Source organism: Choristoneura fumiferana, chromosome 16, assembly GCF_025370935.1.
Source record: "Choristoneura fumiferana chromosome 16, NRCan_CFum_1, whole genome shotgun sequence".
Lineage (NCBI taxonomy): Eukaryota > Metazoa > Arthropoda > Insecta > Lepidoptera > Tortricidae > Choristoneura > Choristoneura fumiferana.
Window position 1 is genome coordinate 11,567,319 of NC_133487.1, and position 17,274 is coordinate 11,584,592.

The 17,274-nt window shown below is 35.5% G+C and overlaps 1 protein-coding gene across 1 annotated transcript in view; it reads right to left on the bottom strand.

Moving 5' to 3' along the window:
- The window catches only part of LOC141436140 (organic cation transporter protein-like), a 63,993-nt gene extending 54,412 nt beyond the window's left edge, over window positions 1–9,581 (bottom strand). The window contains exon 1 of the mRNA XM_074099012.1: window positions 9,197–9,581. Within this exon, the coding sequence (XP_073955113.1) occupies window positions 9,197–9,302 (106 nt within the window). The 5' untranslated portion in view covers window positions 9,303–9,581. The remainder of the gene's footprint in view (window positions 1–9,196) is intronic.
- Between the last annotated feature and the right edge of the window lie 7,693 nt (window positions 9,582–17,274).

Below are 17,274 nucleotides of genomic sequence, written 5' to 3' on the forward strand. Positions count from 1 at the left end.
TACTTAACAAACAAACACAAATGTCATTCTAAACTCAAAGTCACATAGCCTTAGGTACATAAAAAAACAAAACAAATTATTTAAAGGAGACCCCTTAATTAAGCAGGTAATAATTATGATTCCTACCAACATAGAAACAATGTACTTATTTAAATTATTTATTGGTATTTCTAAAAAAAAATTGAAAAATCAGGTTGGAAGTCGTAAGGATAATTTTCTACTACTTAGTCAATATTAGAAACACAACAAATTGCACCTAAATACCTATACCTATAAATTAATTAATTAATGCGCATGAAATATTATTATCACAACTACAAGTACCTGTCACTGTGCATAATTTTAACAACACGATTTGACTACCTGTTTCAAAATAAAATAGCCAAGTTAGCTAAACATGTATTAGAATTAGTTATAAAAATAAATACAGCGGTTTTTTCTACAATATATACAGGCTTTGTTTTCTGTTACAGATCATTTTAAACCGAAAATCGAATGTAAGTGCCCAAATACTTTTTTCAATACCTTTTAATACAACATGCTTTTGTTAAAGCCCGTGACTTGAAAGAATACAAAATAGCCTCTATGATCGTTAAGAAGTATCTCTCCGTCGGTCAATCAGTCTCTTTTCTCTTTTATGGATAGGCACATCAAGTTTTTTTTTATTATGATCATGAACCTTCTAAGACTTCCTGACAGATTATATGTCATTTGATAGTGATTAAACCTACATATTTTAAAAACAGAAAATTAAGTCACGTCAAATTTGCATTTAATTGAAACAGGTAGATGGAAGTTAAACGTGTTGAATGGAAAACTCAATCCATATTAAATAATACCCATAGTAGACCCTTTATTCATTATCTGAATTCAGTTACGTTTTCCAAATTTGGTCCGTCACCCACCGTTCCCTCGCAAGGGTCATTGACCACACAGCTACATACTTGCATCGGTGTCCTTTTTAGTTTTTATTAATTAACCAATTATCTTTACTTATCAATTTTGTAATGCATCTCAATATTTTTACTCTTCTGGTAGGTAATACGTATGGTGACTCACATACAAGGTGTTTTAAAATGATTCCGGAATATTCCAGCAGAAGTCACCTTTGACAAGACACTCTTTGGACGTCGAACATGCATGGAAACTTTTGATCAATCACAATTTAATTCTTTAACGCGGTGTACAGTGAAACAAACAAAAATGTAAAAAGACCCTTTGTAGATCAAACCTTTTCACTTTCTGATACTGACATCCCGTTTTGTATCGTTTCGGCCTTTGTTCGGGCCACACACTCACACACACACATACACACACACAAACACACAAACACACAAAAGAAAGAATGAAAGTTTAAAACGCTATTTCTCACTGTTGGACACAGACTTCTTTCAGAATAAGACAGCTTGAGCAGTAGTTCCTACGTAATTACGATCAACCTAGAACAATCATGTCCCAAAACAATTGTGTATACATAATTAATGTACTCAATAAGCTAGCTAGACCTTACTTACTAGCAGGGATATAACGACTATTTTCTTTGCCCGAAATTGATTCCAGGGGTTGCAATCCAACCACGTCTGGAAAGATCGCTAAATAATCACCCTGAGTATAAAATGACGTTATTTTAATCTTCAACGCACCGAAAGTTTGCTCTCTTAGTTATTAGATCAATTATAATACTACAGCATCAAGCTAAGTGTATTTTTCTGAATATGTACCAGTAATTATATAATTATTTTCATAGGTAATATGTCGACATGGTTCATGACCAAATTCAACAATACTTTTTCCGGCCCTGCAATCTGATTACGCATTTTGTGAGCATTTGAAATTTGCTAAATAGGCGAGTTTACCTATTTTTAGACGTGTTTTTAAAAAGTTAACTCCAGGTATATAATGTGGTAAGTATGGCAACATCCAAGAAGAGACCTTTCAAGATCCATAATCCATACAACATTTTCTATGTATGTATCTCCATCATTTCTTTTCTGTTCTTTTTATATTCTAGTTAGTACAGCAGTAATTAGGTATATTTAAAATAAAAAGAAATAAGGTAAGCAATCTTAACCCGTCTTGTTATTGAAGAATACTTAGGTACTTGTATATATAAACCAAATATAGTTTAAGTAACAACTAAGTATTATGTTTTAAGATATTGTATTGCGATTGCGATGTTAAAATAATATTATAATTTATTATATATTATAATTTCTTGAATAGATACCTTATTGTCTAAATCACAGGTTACACTGGTAACCTAGCTTAGACATATATAACTAAATTTTACTTACTACCAAGGATTACTTCATGTTTGTATTACCTTACTTTCTTGGTTTACCCCTTGAAATGTCGACAAACTTTTAATCGAATATCAGTTAAAAGTAAACGTTTCCGATTTTATCATTTCATCAAATGAAAATTAATGACTAGTTTAAATCAACGATCTTTAATTTCTGGAAATATTATTTAATACATAGTTTTGGCAGAACTTCATTTAAAATTTTATTATTTCATACTTTTTTGAATGAAATTTATTTATTTTTATAGGGATGTCACTAAAAACAGTGAATTTAAATCCAGGGCATTGTTTAAATGGCATCTACTAAAGTATACTGATGGCTGTTTAATAAACTTTGGTAGAGGCTTAATTGCACTGATGGTAAAAGTTAAACATAAACAAAACATCCGTATCATGTACCTATAACGGCTTGATTCCATCTTACTGATTAAATACTCAATACAGTGCAACTAGAATGTTGATGTCGCTCGAGACTCATTTGTTTTCTTGGTTTTCCTGAAAGTTCAAATGAGAAAGAGAAAGAACATCAATCTTATGTATAGAGTTCAGAAGGAAATTAGCGAAACAGTTTAAAGCTACGTTTTCACCAGAGATGTGCGAGGATGTGTTGCAAGGAATGTGTTTTTCATGAACCAATAGAAGCGCTTCATTTACCTCGCCTCGCTTCACTTCGCATCCACCAGAGATGCGCTGTGCGAGGATAGGTAAATGAAGCGTTTGTAATGGTTCATAAAAAACCGACCAAGAGCGTGTCGGACACGCCCAAAATAAGGTTCCGTAGCCATTAATAATAATAATAATAAAATCTATTTATTCAGATAACTAGGATCCATCAGTTGTTAGTATTACTTATAAATATGTTAGGTACATGGTGTTAGTTAAATGTACGATGCTTACCGTAGTGTTAGTGAAACAAACAAAAATAAAGAAAAATCAAATAAAGAAAATAAAATAAAATAGTTCAGCACTTTTACTAGTACATAGGCTTGTTTGTCAGTACATGAATCATATGACAATGATTCAGATACTGACAATCAAACCTATCTGCGAATGCCCTCAGGATGCCGTTGGCGCTCCCCTCCACCCTCCGCACTAGGGATGTGCACCGCTTGCGCATGATTGTGTAAAAGCAGTCCACTCTTGCTGCAGCAAACATCCCCGATGCACTGCAGAACCGTGGAAGCCCCATCAACACCCTGAAAGCATTGTTGTACTGAACACGTAGGGCGTTGTATTGCCTTTGCGCACACGCAACCCACAGACTGCTCGTATAAAAATTGGTACAAAAGGCTCTAAAAAGAGTCAGTTTTACCCCTGGTGAGCAACGAACCATTACGAAAAAAATTAAGTAATATTTTTCTAAGGATTTCGTATTTTATACGGAATCATCCAAGTTTAGGTATATTTTATACCTTAGGCTGCTATTTAAGAGTAAAACTACTAATAATTCTCAAGCAAACTTAGCCGCTATAGTTTTCCTTGAAAGTTTGATATACTTACTACTATCCTGAATTTTTCCAATTTTTTTCCACCCACCGGTTTAGATTTAAGAGGGGGACGACGAAGGATTTTAATGAAAATTTGCGCTTTAAAGTTGAATATTTCGCAAAAAAATCAATGAATCGAAAAATCGTCTGAGCAAACCCCTAATGGGTTTAAAAGACCTATCCAACGATACCCCACACTATAGGTTTGGATTAGAATAAAAATCACCCTCACTTTACGTCTATGGGAAGTACCCTAAAAAAATTTTTTTTAGTTTTTTATTGTACCACTTTGTCGGCATAGTTTACATATATAACCGTGCAAAATTACAGCTTTCTAGCATTGATAGTCCCCGAGCAAAGCCGCGGACGGATGGACAGACAGACAGACAGACATGGCGAAACTATAAGGGTTCCGTTTTTGCCATTTTGGCTCCGGAACCCTAAAAACACATTCCTTGCAACACATCTTCTCACATCTTTTGTAACGCAGCCTTAGTATACATCCGTTCGATGGTCAATCACAAAACTCAAATCTAGTTGTAACGGCCATACGGCATAGTTATTTAAACATGATAATAAACAAAACAACTCGATTTGCCGTTTAACTCTTCACACGAATTCTTTAGTACTTAGAACTGCATGATTACTACTGAACTGGTTTCGTTTGCCTTACCTACGAAGTACTGGCTGAGTTATTACATGTTGTACTTATCACACAAGCCTAGCCTTGATCGTTTTACCATGGCTTGTCTGGGAAAGCCACTGATACAAAATTACTTTAATATCTTATTACAGAACCGTGTGAAGCAAAGTCTCAACGGCAAGGTAACAAAGCTGCAGACTGGTCGCCTTCAACATTTAGAAGGGTAATGATTTATTTGTTCTTCGCTTTATATGGCATTAATGAATCAATTTCGCGCTCCGAGGGTTCCGTATAAATTTGTAAGGATCTTTTAATTACCTGTGTTAGAAGAGCCCTGCTCCTAAGTAAAATTTGAAGCTGTGTTGGATCCTTTTAAATAATTTGGATGGTTACTGACCTAGACAGTCAAACTTAAATGAAATATTTTGAGGATACCCTCCCTGGGGGCACACAACGTGACGAAAGAATTAAATATAAAATAATTATGTTAACCTTATTACTTACGAGCTTAAAGGATACCTAAATTACAATGACAGCCAACAATATTTTAGTATTATTTTATTTTGATGTTACAGACCCTGATGTATTTTACTCAATCTTCCGGAGATCACTAAGATTACTTAAACGTAATCTAAAAAATGTTGTAAACGCTGTATTGCATTTTTTTTTCATCAAAATCTCGGCCTATATGCAGGGCACAGGCCTCCTCTCAGAATGAGAGGGCTCGGGCCGTAGCTCCCACACGCGGGCCCAGTGTGGATTGGCAACTTCAATTGAATTGAATTGTTTCGCAGGTTGTGCTGATTTCCTCACGATGATTTCCTCCACCGTAGAGCTCGTGGTCGAAATACTCAGAGATGCTAGCCCGGGTTGAACCCACGATCTTCTGCTTGAGACGCCATGTAGGTCAATCCACTAGGCAACCAAGCGGCCATTTTATTGTAATAATAATAATATTTATTTATTGCAGATTTAAATCCATAGTTTTGTTAGTAGGTGTGTCATTCTTATAGACTAAGGGTTAGTAGTACAGTGCAAGTCCTATATATATGTAAGTCTCGCAACGACTATGGTGCATGTAGGCTCAGCCAGTGTTTTATTACTGGGCTGTCCCAACGGTGAGCGAACGTGTTTAGGATGAGGTTGGGGCTGGCGCGCGCGCGCTGTATCGCCGCGGCGCAGCGCTTGCGCATGATAGCGAATAGGTAATATATACGTAATTTTGAAAATCCATTTCTGGAAAGCTCTTCCACTCATAGTCAGCCTAGCTCTAGCTATACAAATTATACGTAGTCTCTTCTGTGTTTAATTAAATGCTTACAATTTAATCAGTTATTGATTTTCTTAGAATAACTTGATAAACAACATCAAAGTTTAGTCGGAATTCATTAAAAATTATAAACTGCGCATTTCTAGAATATTACGACTAAAACTAACACAGATTTTTTAGCAATGAATCAGACGCACTTCTTTAAGTATAAGAAAAATATTTTTTGTAGGCTTCTGCGTTAGTAGGATTGAGGGCCTACTGTGGTATGTGTTAAACGCGCTTCATATAACATAGGTCTAAGAACAGTGTTTTAAAAACCCAGTTCCATCGGAGATTTTCAAAATTTCTCGCGAACCATCTCGATATTATATTTTATTTTTCGACGATATTTTATTTCGGCGACCGGATGGCCAAGTGGTTAGAGAACCTGACTACGAAGCTTGAGGTTCCGGGTTCGATTCCCGGCCGGGGCAGGTATTTGTATGAATAATACAAATGTTTGTTCTCGGGTCTTGGATGTTCAATATGTATTTAAGTATGTATTTATCTATATAAGTATGTTTATCCGTTGCCTAGTATCCATAGTAGTTACAAGCTTTGCTTAGTTTGGGACTTGGTCAATTGGTGTGAGTGAAGTGTCCCATATTTATTTATTTATTTAAAAATTAAATCCTTCTAAGATCACTTCATACATAGTTCATCTGCGTAAAAGTATGACATTCATTACTTAGGGTGGCCACATACACTCGGAATTGCGTGTGGGAATTTCGATTCGAAATTCCGATTCGGGATTTCGAACGCAGTAAATCCATAGAAATCTATGGAGCTACCAACATACAGACAGTAGTTTTCCATCCGAAGTTTTTTCCGATTCGGCATTCCGTATGGTGGCCTGTGCGTTCGAAATTATTCCGAATTGAAATAAAACATACGTAGGTACGTCAGTGATGTATGTACGGAATTCCGAATCGGAATTTCGAATCGAAATTCTGAAACGGAATTCCGATTGTTTGTGGCGGCCTTTATTCTGTGGTATGAGTAGGTACCTAATTGAATTATGAATTTTGGAATTAAGTAAGAGGCTGTATTATCTAATGAGGGGCTCCTGTGATCGCATTTAGCATCTCTTTCTACCCCCATCCATGCTATAAAGTTTTATAGAAAGAAGCAGTGAAAATTATGATTCCGAGTGCGGTAGGCAACAAGATAGGTCTCACAACACAGATAGAAGAAAAAAAAACACCGACTTCCGTTTCTGAATGATCAGAGAAAATCTCACTTTTATAATCAAAAATATATTTTTGCCTAACTTATTAACTTGAAATATATGGGGGTTGCGCCAACAGCATGATTTGTCTTACATTTTTTTACATGTCACATTCTACACTATGTAGAGACGTAATTTATTCAAGTAAGATGTACTCTCAAATATGTGGTTAATGGACTTAAACCGATGTCGTGTAAATATAATGACTAAATATTTTCGCGATTCTTCCACATTTAAATAGAATAAAACTTATTGAACAAATGACATCGCATGTTATGTTTACTATTATTAGGACGATACGAGTAGTAGGAATGTAGGTATGTAAAGCTTGAACACGCCAAAACGTGGGCACATAGTGGGGCACATAAAATAATAAATTAAAAACAATGTAAACTGTAATTCAAGGAAATTTTTATTGCATTTATATACAATATTATTGTACGTATTTGCCTACATATACTTTTTTTAATTGTGCTTTGAATATGTCATATTGCGTACTTTGCGTCGAATCCGGCTCATTAAGTTTGCACAGCTGTGACATATGAGACTAGGCTGTCTGGCCTTCAGCCTTTGCCTTAGTGATGGTTTCTTTCAGATTGAACTAATTGATCCTCAGAAATTATGCACATTTGGTTCTCCATTTGGAAGATATGCGTTTAAAAGAATGCCTTTTGGCATATCACCAGCACCTGAAGTGATGCAGCGCATAAATTGTTAAATTTTTGGGGACATTCCAGGAGTCTATATATATTTTGATGACATAATTATTGCAGGTAAAGATCAGTTAGAACATGATACAACTCTTAATAAAGTAATTCAAAGGTCAAAAGAGTATAGTGTAAAGTTTAACAGTAAAATGTTACAGAATAAGTACTTATGTGTGCCCACGTTTTGGCGTGTTCAAGCTTTAAGGAGTGTAGTCCAGCATTTATTATAATTAAAATAGTTAATCTCCCCAGAAACCGTGTATGTTCAGTAACTCTGTTTTAAGTACAGTCAGCAGCTGAAGTGGATGAAAGGCTATGAATGCGTTTCAATGATCATTAAAAATTGGCTTTAATGGCGACTTCACTCGCTGCTTCAATTGACCTAGTCCCAAAGTAAGCTTAGCAAAGCTTGTGTTATGGGTACTAAGCAATGGATAAATATAATTATATAGATATAGATACATACTTAAATACATATTAAACACCCAAGACCCGAGAACAAACATTCGTATTTTTCATACAAATATCTGCCCCGACACGGGAATCGAACCCGGGACCTTAAGCTTCGTAGTCAGGTTCTCTAACCACCAGGCCATCTAACTTAAACATATTCATTTGATAGGAACTTGTTTAAAAATTGATAGATCACTTATTTGGCTGATGGTACCTAAATTTGTGCATGCAAAATCTCAAACATTCTTATTATCACTGAAATTGGGTGAAATTGAACCTGCAAGATTTGATCCACATATACGTACCTACTTACCAATAAGCAAGACAAGTAAAAGTAAAGTTTTTTATTCAACAAATAAACGTCTGCCATGTATGTGCTCATGGAATTAGCCTTTACAACAGATAGTGACAGATTAAGTTCATCTGATAGGCATCTGATCGCAGTGTTGTTTACAAACTAGTAATTGACTAAACTATTAAACCTATCAGAACAAATATTTGCTCTTGCATATAATATAAATACGAGTATAGTTGAAGGAATAAAAAAAAACTCTGGACAGTAAACGGTCAAGTTGAAATGTAATGTTTTGGATGTAGTTCGTGATTAGCGATACAAAATACAGGTTGTACTGGTTTTCGTCGCATAATAAATTTAGTATCAACCCAGGGACAGATCCCGCGCGTGGGTGTACTACATTCCACGATATTTGTATATATTTTTTATAAGCACTAAATCATCGACCGCGAACACGATACAAGTACTTAATGGCATTCGATTAAAAGTTCGACATTTGATTTAATGCTTAGAGAGTGAACACGAATAACATCGCGATCCGAAAACTCCCTGGACATTATGAAATCAAGGATTTTGTATAATTCAAGACAGTTAACTTCTCAATAATAATTTTGTAAAATAATGGATATTCGGTTTTAGTTATGCACGCTTTACGGCTTACGTCCACATCTAATTCACCGTGACGGAGTTTTCTTAACAGACATTTTCTTTAAGAGTATTTACGCACATGGTCACTGATTTCCAGAGAGCGTCTGAAATAAATAAATCATACTTGTGAGTCGTTTCCCGCGGTCCGCTAGGAGCGGGAGGCTGCTTGGCTTCTGCAGGAGCTCCTGCAGCTCGGGCTGGGCGCCCGGCTCCTCGGTCCTCGACTTCATCTTGAAGCACTGACACTGCAGTCAATTGTCTTACACAGGTTTATTTATTTATAGTTGGGGTTGTGGCACAGCGAGAAAAGTACGAGCGGTTTCGTGATAGGACTGGTGTGAACTTTTGCGCCGTTCCGGGGGAGGAGCATGATGGTAAACTGTGGTATCGCAGGATAGGAATGGCTTTATAGCTGCTAAGCTGTTAGCAGATATTGAGCGCTAACACGAGGGTTCTAGCAGAGAGCCGCGCGGCGACTGAGCGCTCCCGGTCAAGGGTACACAGAGCAATACCTCAAACACTGCCGGACCGTTTAGCCGCAGACGTCGACGCAGTATTTCTGTGCAACACTAAACTAATAACTGCATTGTCTATCAGTCAAGGACCATAATTTAATTGTTTACCGATACCGGCGGTACAGATCACGGTTAAATGACGTTAAGCGCATAATTTGACAATTACAGTTTGTTTATTACTCTTCCTGCAAGATTGCCACAGAACAAGGTGCGTCGGGCGGGGGCCACGCGCAATATAGGGTTCCGCACCTACTAATGTGCAACAGATACCTATTGCCACAGAACAAGTGCATGTGTCGGGCGGGGGCCACGCGCAGTATAGGGTTCCGCACCTACTAATGTGCAACAGATACCTATTGCCACAGAACAAGTGCATGTGTCGGGCGGGGGCCACGCGCAGTATAGGGTTCCGCACCTACTAATGTGCAACAGATACCTATTGCCACAGAACAAGTGCATGTGTCGGGCGGGGGGCACGCGCAATATAGGGTTCCGCACCTACTTATGTGCAACAGATACCTATTGCCACAGAACAAGTGCATGTGTCGGGCGGGGGCCACGCGCAGTATAGGGTTCCGCACCTACTAATGTGCAACAGATACCTATTGCCACAGAACAAGTGCATGTGTCGGGCGGGGGCCACGCGCAGTATAGGGTTCCGCACCTACTAATGTGCAACAGCTGGGCTACTACGAAACTCGAAACTCGAAGTTCGTATCGTACCGTCCCTCTCGCTCTCGTATTAAATAGTATTAGTGTCAGAGGGACCGCACGACACGAACTTCGAGTTTCGAGTTTCGTAGTAGCCCTGCTGATACCTATTCAATACTTATTAAGTTTTGATCGACTATTACTGGTTAACTTGTAGAGCCCACTAAGTTTTGATGTAACCGTACCGTAGTGATTTTTTCAGGTTTTTCACGTCAACTATTTAGTTTGTAGGGGGGTCACTAACTCTCGCACGCCCACACGGCGAGAAAAAAAAACCATTTCCAATTTAAATGCAGGGGAGGAGCTACCAGAAATTATATATGTACTAGCTTTTGCCCGCGACTTCGTCCGCGTGGAATAGTAATTTTGGGAAGTATATGTATTTTAGGATATCTATTATCCCAATAATACATGCATATAGAAACTTCTGCGGTTTACTGAAAATAACGTATTTTACTAAATATTTTTTTTGTATTTCCATTTTTTGTTAAAACATAAATATTTTGCAGGTAGTCACACTTTAGCGATACGACATGTATTATTCTACCCTAACACAAAAAGACTAATCTTCATAGTGAACTCTGACACCTTATACGTCCTTTAGTGTAAGTTAGGAGCGTAGTATTATATTAAGACGGAATTTTACTAATCATACCTACACATGTTTCTGATAAATATACTCTTAAATAATCTAGTAAATTTGCTTGGAATTCCTTACCGATTTTCATCCCCATATTTTCAAGTAGGTCTTAATTTCAAAAGCGCCAGAATAAATGGTTTTTTGGGTTTCGTACCTCAAAAGAAAAAAAATAGAAACCTTATAGGGTCACTTTGCTGTCCGTCCGTCTGTCTATCTGTCAAAACACTTTATCTTGAAACGCGTGGAGGTGTCGAGTTGAAATTAAAACCTTAAACTCAGGTCTACAGTCCCGAAAGCTGTGAAAAAATCAAGCTTCTAAGTTAAAGCAATCAAAAGCAACAATAGCCTTAACCACCCTTTACTGAAAAAGTTATAGGGTACTGCCGGCTGTTCTAGAAACTTGAAATTTTGTATGAAGGAGCTACCTTTATAGCACGATCAATAAGAAAAACCTGAAAATCATAATTTTTCATGTCTGACTGTCCTTGTCAATAAGCCATCTAAAATGATCCCACATTGCGTACATTTTGCTTATGAGAGGGGCTCTGCTAACACTGCAATGTACATATTCATAAAAAACGACTCGCATGATTTTAGATCTTATCATATAACTAAACACAAAGATGCATCGTTTTATCTTCGATAATGACGATCTTATATGGAAGATCTTTCATCCCCTATTTCATCCTGTCAAAAAATACGCTCAAACTATTTATCTGTTATTAAGTGCCTAAATACCGAGTTTCATAAGGATTCATCGATTTATCTCTGCTGATTCTGACGGTATTCCAAAATCTTTCATCCACTATTTCATCCCCTAACAGATAAAATTTAAAAAATGCTCCAACAAATATCTATTTATTTCTTATTATGTGCCGAAATGCCAAGTTTCATAAAGAACCATCGATTTATCTTCGATAATGACGATCTTCATTATAAAATTTCATCTCCTATTTCACCCCCTCACAGGTTGAATTCAAAAAACTTTAAACAAATATCTACCTGTTTCTTATTAAGTGCCTAAATGCCAAGTTTCATGGTTTTATCTTCGACAGCGACGAACTTCCACCATATAAACTTTCATCCCCTATTTCAACCCTTTGAAGCCTTTAATTTGCGATGAAAGATAGCTTATATTCTTTCCCTAGGTCTAGTCTATCTCTGTGCCGAATTTCATTAAAATTGGTTCAGCGGTTTAGGCGTGAAAGCGTAGCAGACAGACGGATGGACAGACAGAGTTACCTTCACATTTATTATATTAGTATGGATGTTCTTTTTATTTGAAGAAACTTTTTTCTTAGTTTCATATTTTCCATAGACAATATTTTCCACCTCCCTTTTATTTTACCCATTAGTAAATTTTTTTAAATTGTGAGTTACATATTCTTTTTCACACCTCTCATTCGGAAAAGTAGGTTTTGCTCCCTGACGACAGGGATCAAAATGCTACTTTTCTGTTCAAGCTACTTTTTTAATTTATTCATTGGCATGTATCATTTCAATGTGCCAAATGAACACAGATCTTAATAAAATAATGGATTGTAATTTTATCGTACCTAATCGATTAAAAAACGAACATATTTCGTTTCGACTTAAACAACGTTATATGAAAGTTGATAAATTTTCGTCATATTTAAGAAATGTCACAATTTTACTGAAATCAAAACTATCGTTGGCTATTATTGTGATTTAATGAATATTGATATCCGATACCATTGTAATATTCGATTGGATTCGATTCTTTTTTTACATGTAAAAGCAGCACAAGGATACTTTATCTGTGGTGACCTTTCCCTATCAATCAGCCTATATCCGCCTTTAAAAAAAAAAACAAACAATCGTTTTGTTTTCGTTGCATAATTTTAATGTGAAAGTAAGGTGAAAGTGGTGAAATATAATTCAATTAGTTCTGAAAAATTTGCAAGAAAGTGAAAAAAAAATGCATTTTCGTACTATGAAACCACACACAAGTTTTTAAAGCATATAAAAGTCTTATCACGCATAATTATTGGAGTAGACACATTACCTTATAATATATTAAGAAGTGTTCTATCAGACCACATTTTTAATTTTCATTAATTTTGTTTGTTTGTTTGTTTATACTCTTTATTGTACAAAAAGGAAATACAAAAATGTTATACAAAAAAGAAAGTGCTAAGTACAAAGGCGGACTTATTCCTGAAGGTATCTCTGCCATTCAACCTTTGAGTGGTAGAGAAGAGCATAAATGTTTATGGAATAGTCAAGAAAAACTATCAAAAATGCAACGTTGCCAGCTCAGCAGGTATAAAATGCTGAACAATAATAATTATGTTTATATTGCAGAAGTTGTGTCTGTTTTCCCAGTACGAAAATACTTTTTTATTTCACTTGGCTCAAGTGGCTTTTTAAATACATAGTCTGTGATCATTGTTTTTCTATAGGTAGGGGGTTTCCACATGTAAAAGTAACACAAGTTACAATTTCATTACGTTTTTTTTTTCATTTAAGATACAAAGGCATCAATGACATTCAAATTTATATCTTTAATAAAAACACACGCAATGGCAGCGTGACTCGCGTTACCTTTGCCGTGGAATGATCCAGGTACTATCATCAAAAGTGAATCCTGACCCACATTGGAGCGTTGTTGAATCTCAATGTGTTAATTTACTAAGGGTCTATAGTAGGTCAGGATTCACTTTCTTCAATAGTTGTTAATTAAAAATTGTTTCATTATTTTTACAGCATTTTATTTCAATTTTCCTCATAGTCGGTGTGAAAAGTTGTGTGTGTCACTTAGGAGCAAAATTATTTTCGTCTTGGGCGTTAACGCTTGAATCCCTCGTTGCGCTCAGGATTTTAACTTAGAATCCCTCGCTACGCTTAGGATTCTATTGTAGAATCCTTCGCTTCACTCTGGATTCAATGTACCGCCCTCGCCGTAAATACATCATTTTGCTCCCTTGTGACACAAATAACTATTTATTCTGTTCAAAAGCCATTCATTAAAAATTCTGAATCATAGTTTCAAAAACAACGTTTTTTCTCATGTAAATTTCCATCCCTATAAAACTCTTTAGGGGTAGAATTATCAAAAAATGTGAAATATGAGACATGAGTTAATTAAAACTGTTCTTTCATTTCTCTTCACTTCAATGTTCATTAAGTTTCATAAAACTAAGCCTAAAAAAAAAGGAGTTTTCTTCTACTCCCCCCCCCCTTTACCACCTCCAGAGTTTCCAGAGTTTTTATAATTATAGTGTTCTTTCATTTGTTTTTAAAACTACACGCACATTTTTTGCCCATACATTAGTAATCCGATTTTCCGTTTGTTTAAAAATGGTTGAATTTAACTGTGTAACGGTCTTAACTTAACTTCCATGGTAATTTGTAAATTTAAATTAATCGTATGATTTAGTAGTGTATCTTTAGTACCTTATCGCTAAACTCGCCGATAGCTTTTTAATCGGGTACGTATCATAAATTATAATTATACAAATTAAAAATACATAGATACAGTTGGAATTATTTAAGTCTAAAGACAGAAATTAAATGAAATAATATAGGTACCAGTATTCACCAGAATGTATAAAGTTGCTTGACACGAGTTCTGATCTGAACTCATGGGTAGGTAATATTAGTATACGTAGGTACCTAATGATTAAACTATACCTTTAACGGTTAAATTTCATAATTATTTTAGCTTATACGCTTGGAATATGTAACAATTCAAATCTAATAAATAACCTAATCCGTGCGTCATACAAACAAGTAGACAAGTTGCGCGGGAATCTGAAATACTACAATAAAATATAACTTTTTAAAACAAAAATACTCTTTCTTCTCTACCAAATTACAAGTCAGTCTTATCTGGTATAACCCAATACTACAAAACGTATGACAGTTTAGGGTTCCGTACTAATATACCTATTGCATTGGTAAGTATTAAAATTTTCCGCATACCTACTCATGCGCCAAATATTCAGTATTAAGTTTTGATCGTCTTTATCTTGTATAAAACCAATAACATATGATAATTTTCCATTTAAATACATCATATAAAATATCGTTGTGATTTTTCCAGATTTTTCAAACCAACAGTTTCAAACATCAATCGGCGTATCAATCCGTATTTCCATCCAAAGGTCTTGTGGGATTCTGTCTTTTTAACTTCGTTATTATGATATTTATAATGCATACCCGCATCACACTATGCCAAGTACGACGAAACGTCGATGTAGTTTTAGCAATATATCGTCGTGATTAACTCCTGAGTGCGGTATTCATGAGTATGTATGTACCTACCTAAAGGTATATTACCTTTTATAATGTTTTAAACTTTCATGATTTTCACTCATAGTCAAAATATTAGAATAAATATTTTAGCGCAATAAGTCCTGTTTGTGATAATTTGACTACCTATATACCTTTTATTCTACAAAAATAAAGAAGTAAACACTATTGACAAACTTTGAAAACACATGTAAATTCAGCCAATCATGTGATTTCTAGGCCACACCACAGAACCTGGACATCGTGACATTTTTTTACGTAATTTTGATAAGCATTGTTATTATTATTATTATTATTTTGTATTTTCTTTTAATTAATTGTATACTGTAGTTTTTAAGTATTTTATTTGTAATTTTTTATGTTGAAAAAATTACTTTCTGCCAAGTTTCTTGCGGCGCATTCTTCTTGGCAATGATGGTCTTTCCGAAAGCGCTGGTAGTTTAAAAAATGGTAAAAGTGCCCATTGCGGCCTATTTACTGAATAAAAGTTTTTTTTTACATAAGTTTTAATGAGCGAATAAAATTGTTTAATATGAAAATGTTTTAACGTGGCGTAGGCATCAAATTCTTTGGAATTACGCATAAACGCATAAATTATGTGTATAGGTTCCTAGTGCGTATTAAAACGAAATAACGAATTACATATACATATAAATACTGTATATTGACTAAGTAAAGTCTGCAAATAATTAATATACCTACTCTTGTAAGGTTACTTTAGCAAATATTTTAATAATCATTCTAAAATATAATTATAAAAATATTACATCTCTTCCTCTACCTATTCTGTAGTCTGACAAGGGTTATGAATCCTCTTAAGTCACTCATAGTTGAGTAAAGTTTAATCTGTACGTCAGAGGCCTAAATTAACATACAGGAAAAAGTTTTCTCGAAAATCATTTCTCGGGTGAATTACCCAACGTGGTTAGCGTGGGTCGTTGGACTGAGTTGAATACTAATTAACAAACAAACAGGTAAAATCCCGCCCGGTGAGTATCTTAACTACGCAGTCCCGATATCAAGTATATTATACTAAAGTAAATACTTTGCCTACACCAAGTACCACAAAATAGAGTATTTTCCCGGTAGGTAGGCAGGCAATTTGCACAACTCTAATGCGTGCAAGCAGAGATAAGTTTAGGTGGAACTTTAATCGTTTAAAATTATTCACGTTTAAACGTACCTTTTGTCAGCTACCGGAGGGCAGTGCCCCGAGGCCCCAAGCTCAGGGGGCCCCTCTGACTCTCACTTACAAACTTAAATGGCAAATCTGGAGTACGTCGAATTCGGAACACGACGAATAGGGAACAAACGATTTTAAATAGTTTTTCACGTCTCATGCTCTAAAAGTAGTCAGGTAGGTAGTAGGCGGGAGTAAAGTGAGTACTTTAGTCCCTAGGGAGTTTTTTTTTACTTAACTTAGATAAACTCAACCAGCCAGTACTTGCTTAGTTTTTGGCATAAAATAAGATTGTGTGCGGACCATTTTCATGACGAAAATGTTACGTTCTTAGTCTACGTGGTCTTAGTTCTATGCTTTTTTCGCATAAAGGTGGCGCCATTCTATTTATTCCAGTTTGTGTATGGACCATTTCGCCGATGCGATTTTGCTATATCTGTGTCTGGTTGGAAAAAAATACTTGAAAACTTTGAAATTGTTGTAGAGCGTAAATCATACGATCAAAATAAATTGATTATTCTCACAATGTCGTCAAGTGATAGTGAAAATTTTGATGTCGAGCAAAGAGCAAAAGACATACAATAATTATTAAGCAAAAGATTAAGTATCAGTATACTAAATCTTTTGCCGCCGAAATCTAGAAAGATTTATTTAAAAACCTATGAAAGTTTTATGGACTGGAGGAATAAGAAACGCATTAATTCCTTCCAAAATGACTATTTTTTTCTCGCAATCGAAGTGAAAAATAGAGTTTTCACCTCGAGACTAAAAGTCAATATAAATAGACTCGCTCGCTAAAGCTCGGGTGGCTAGCCATCTCGGGTTTATATTGGCTTATTTTAGTCCCTTGATAAAAAATATACTATAGTTGGGTCCCTAGT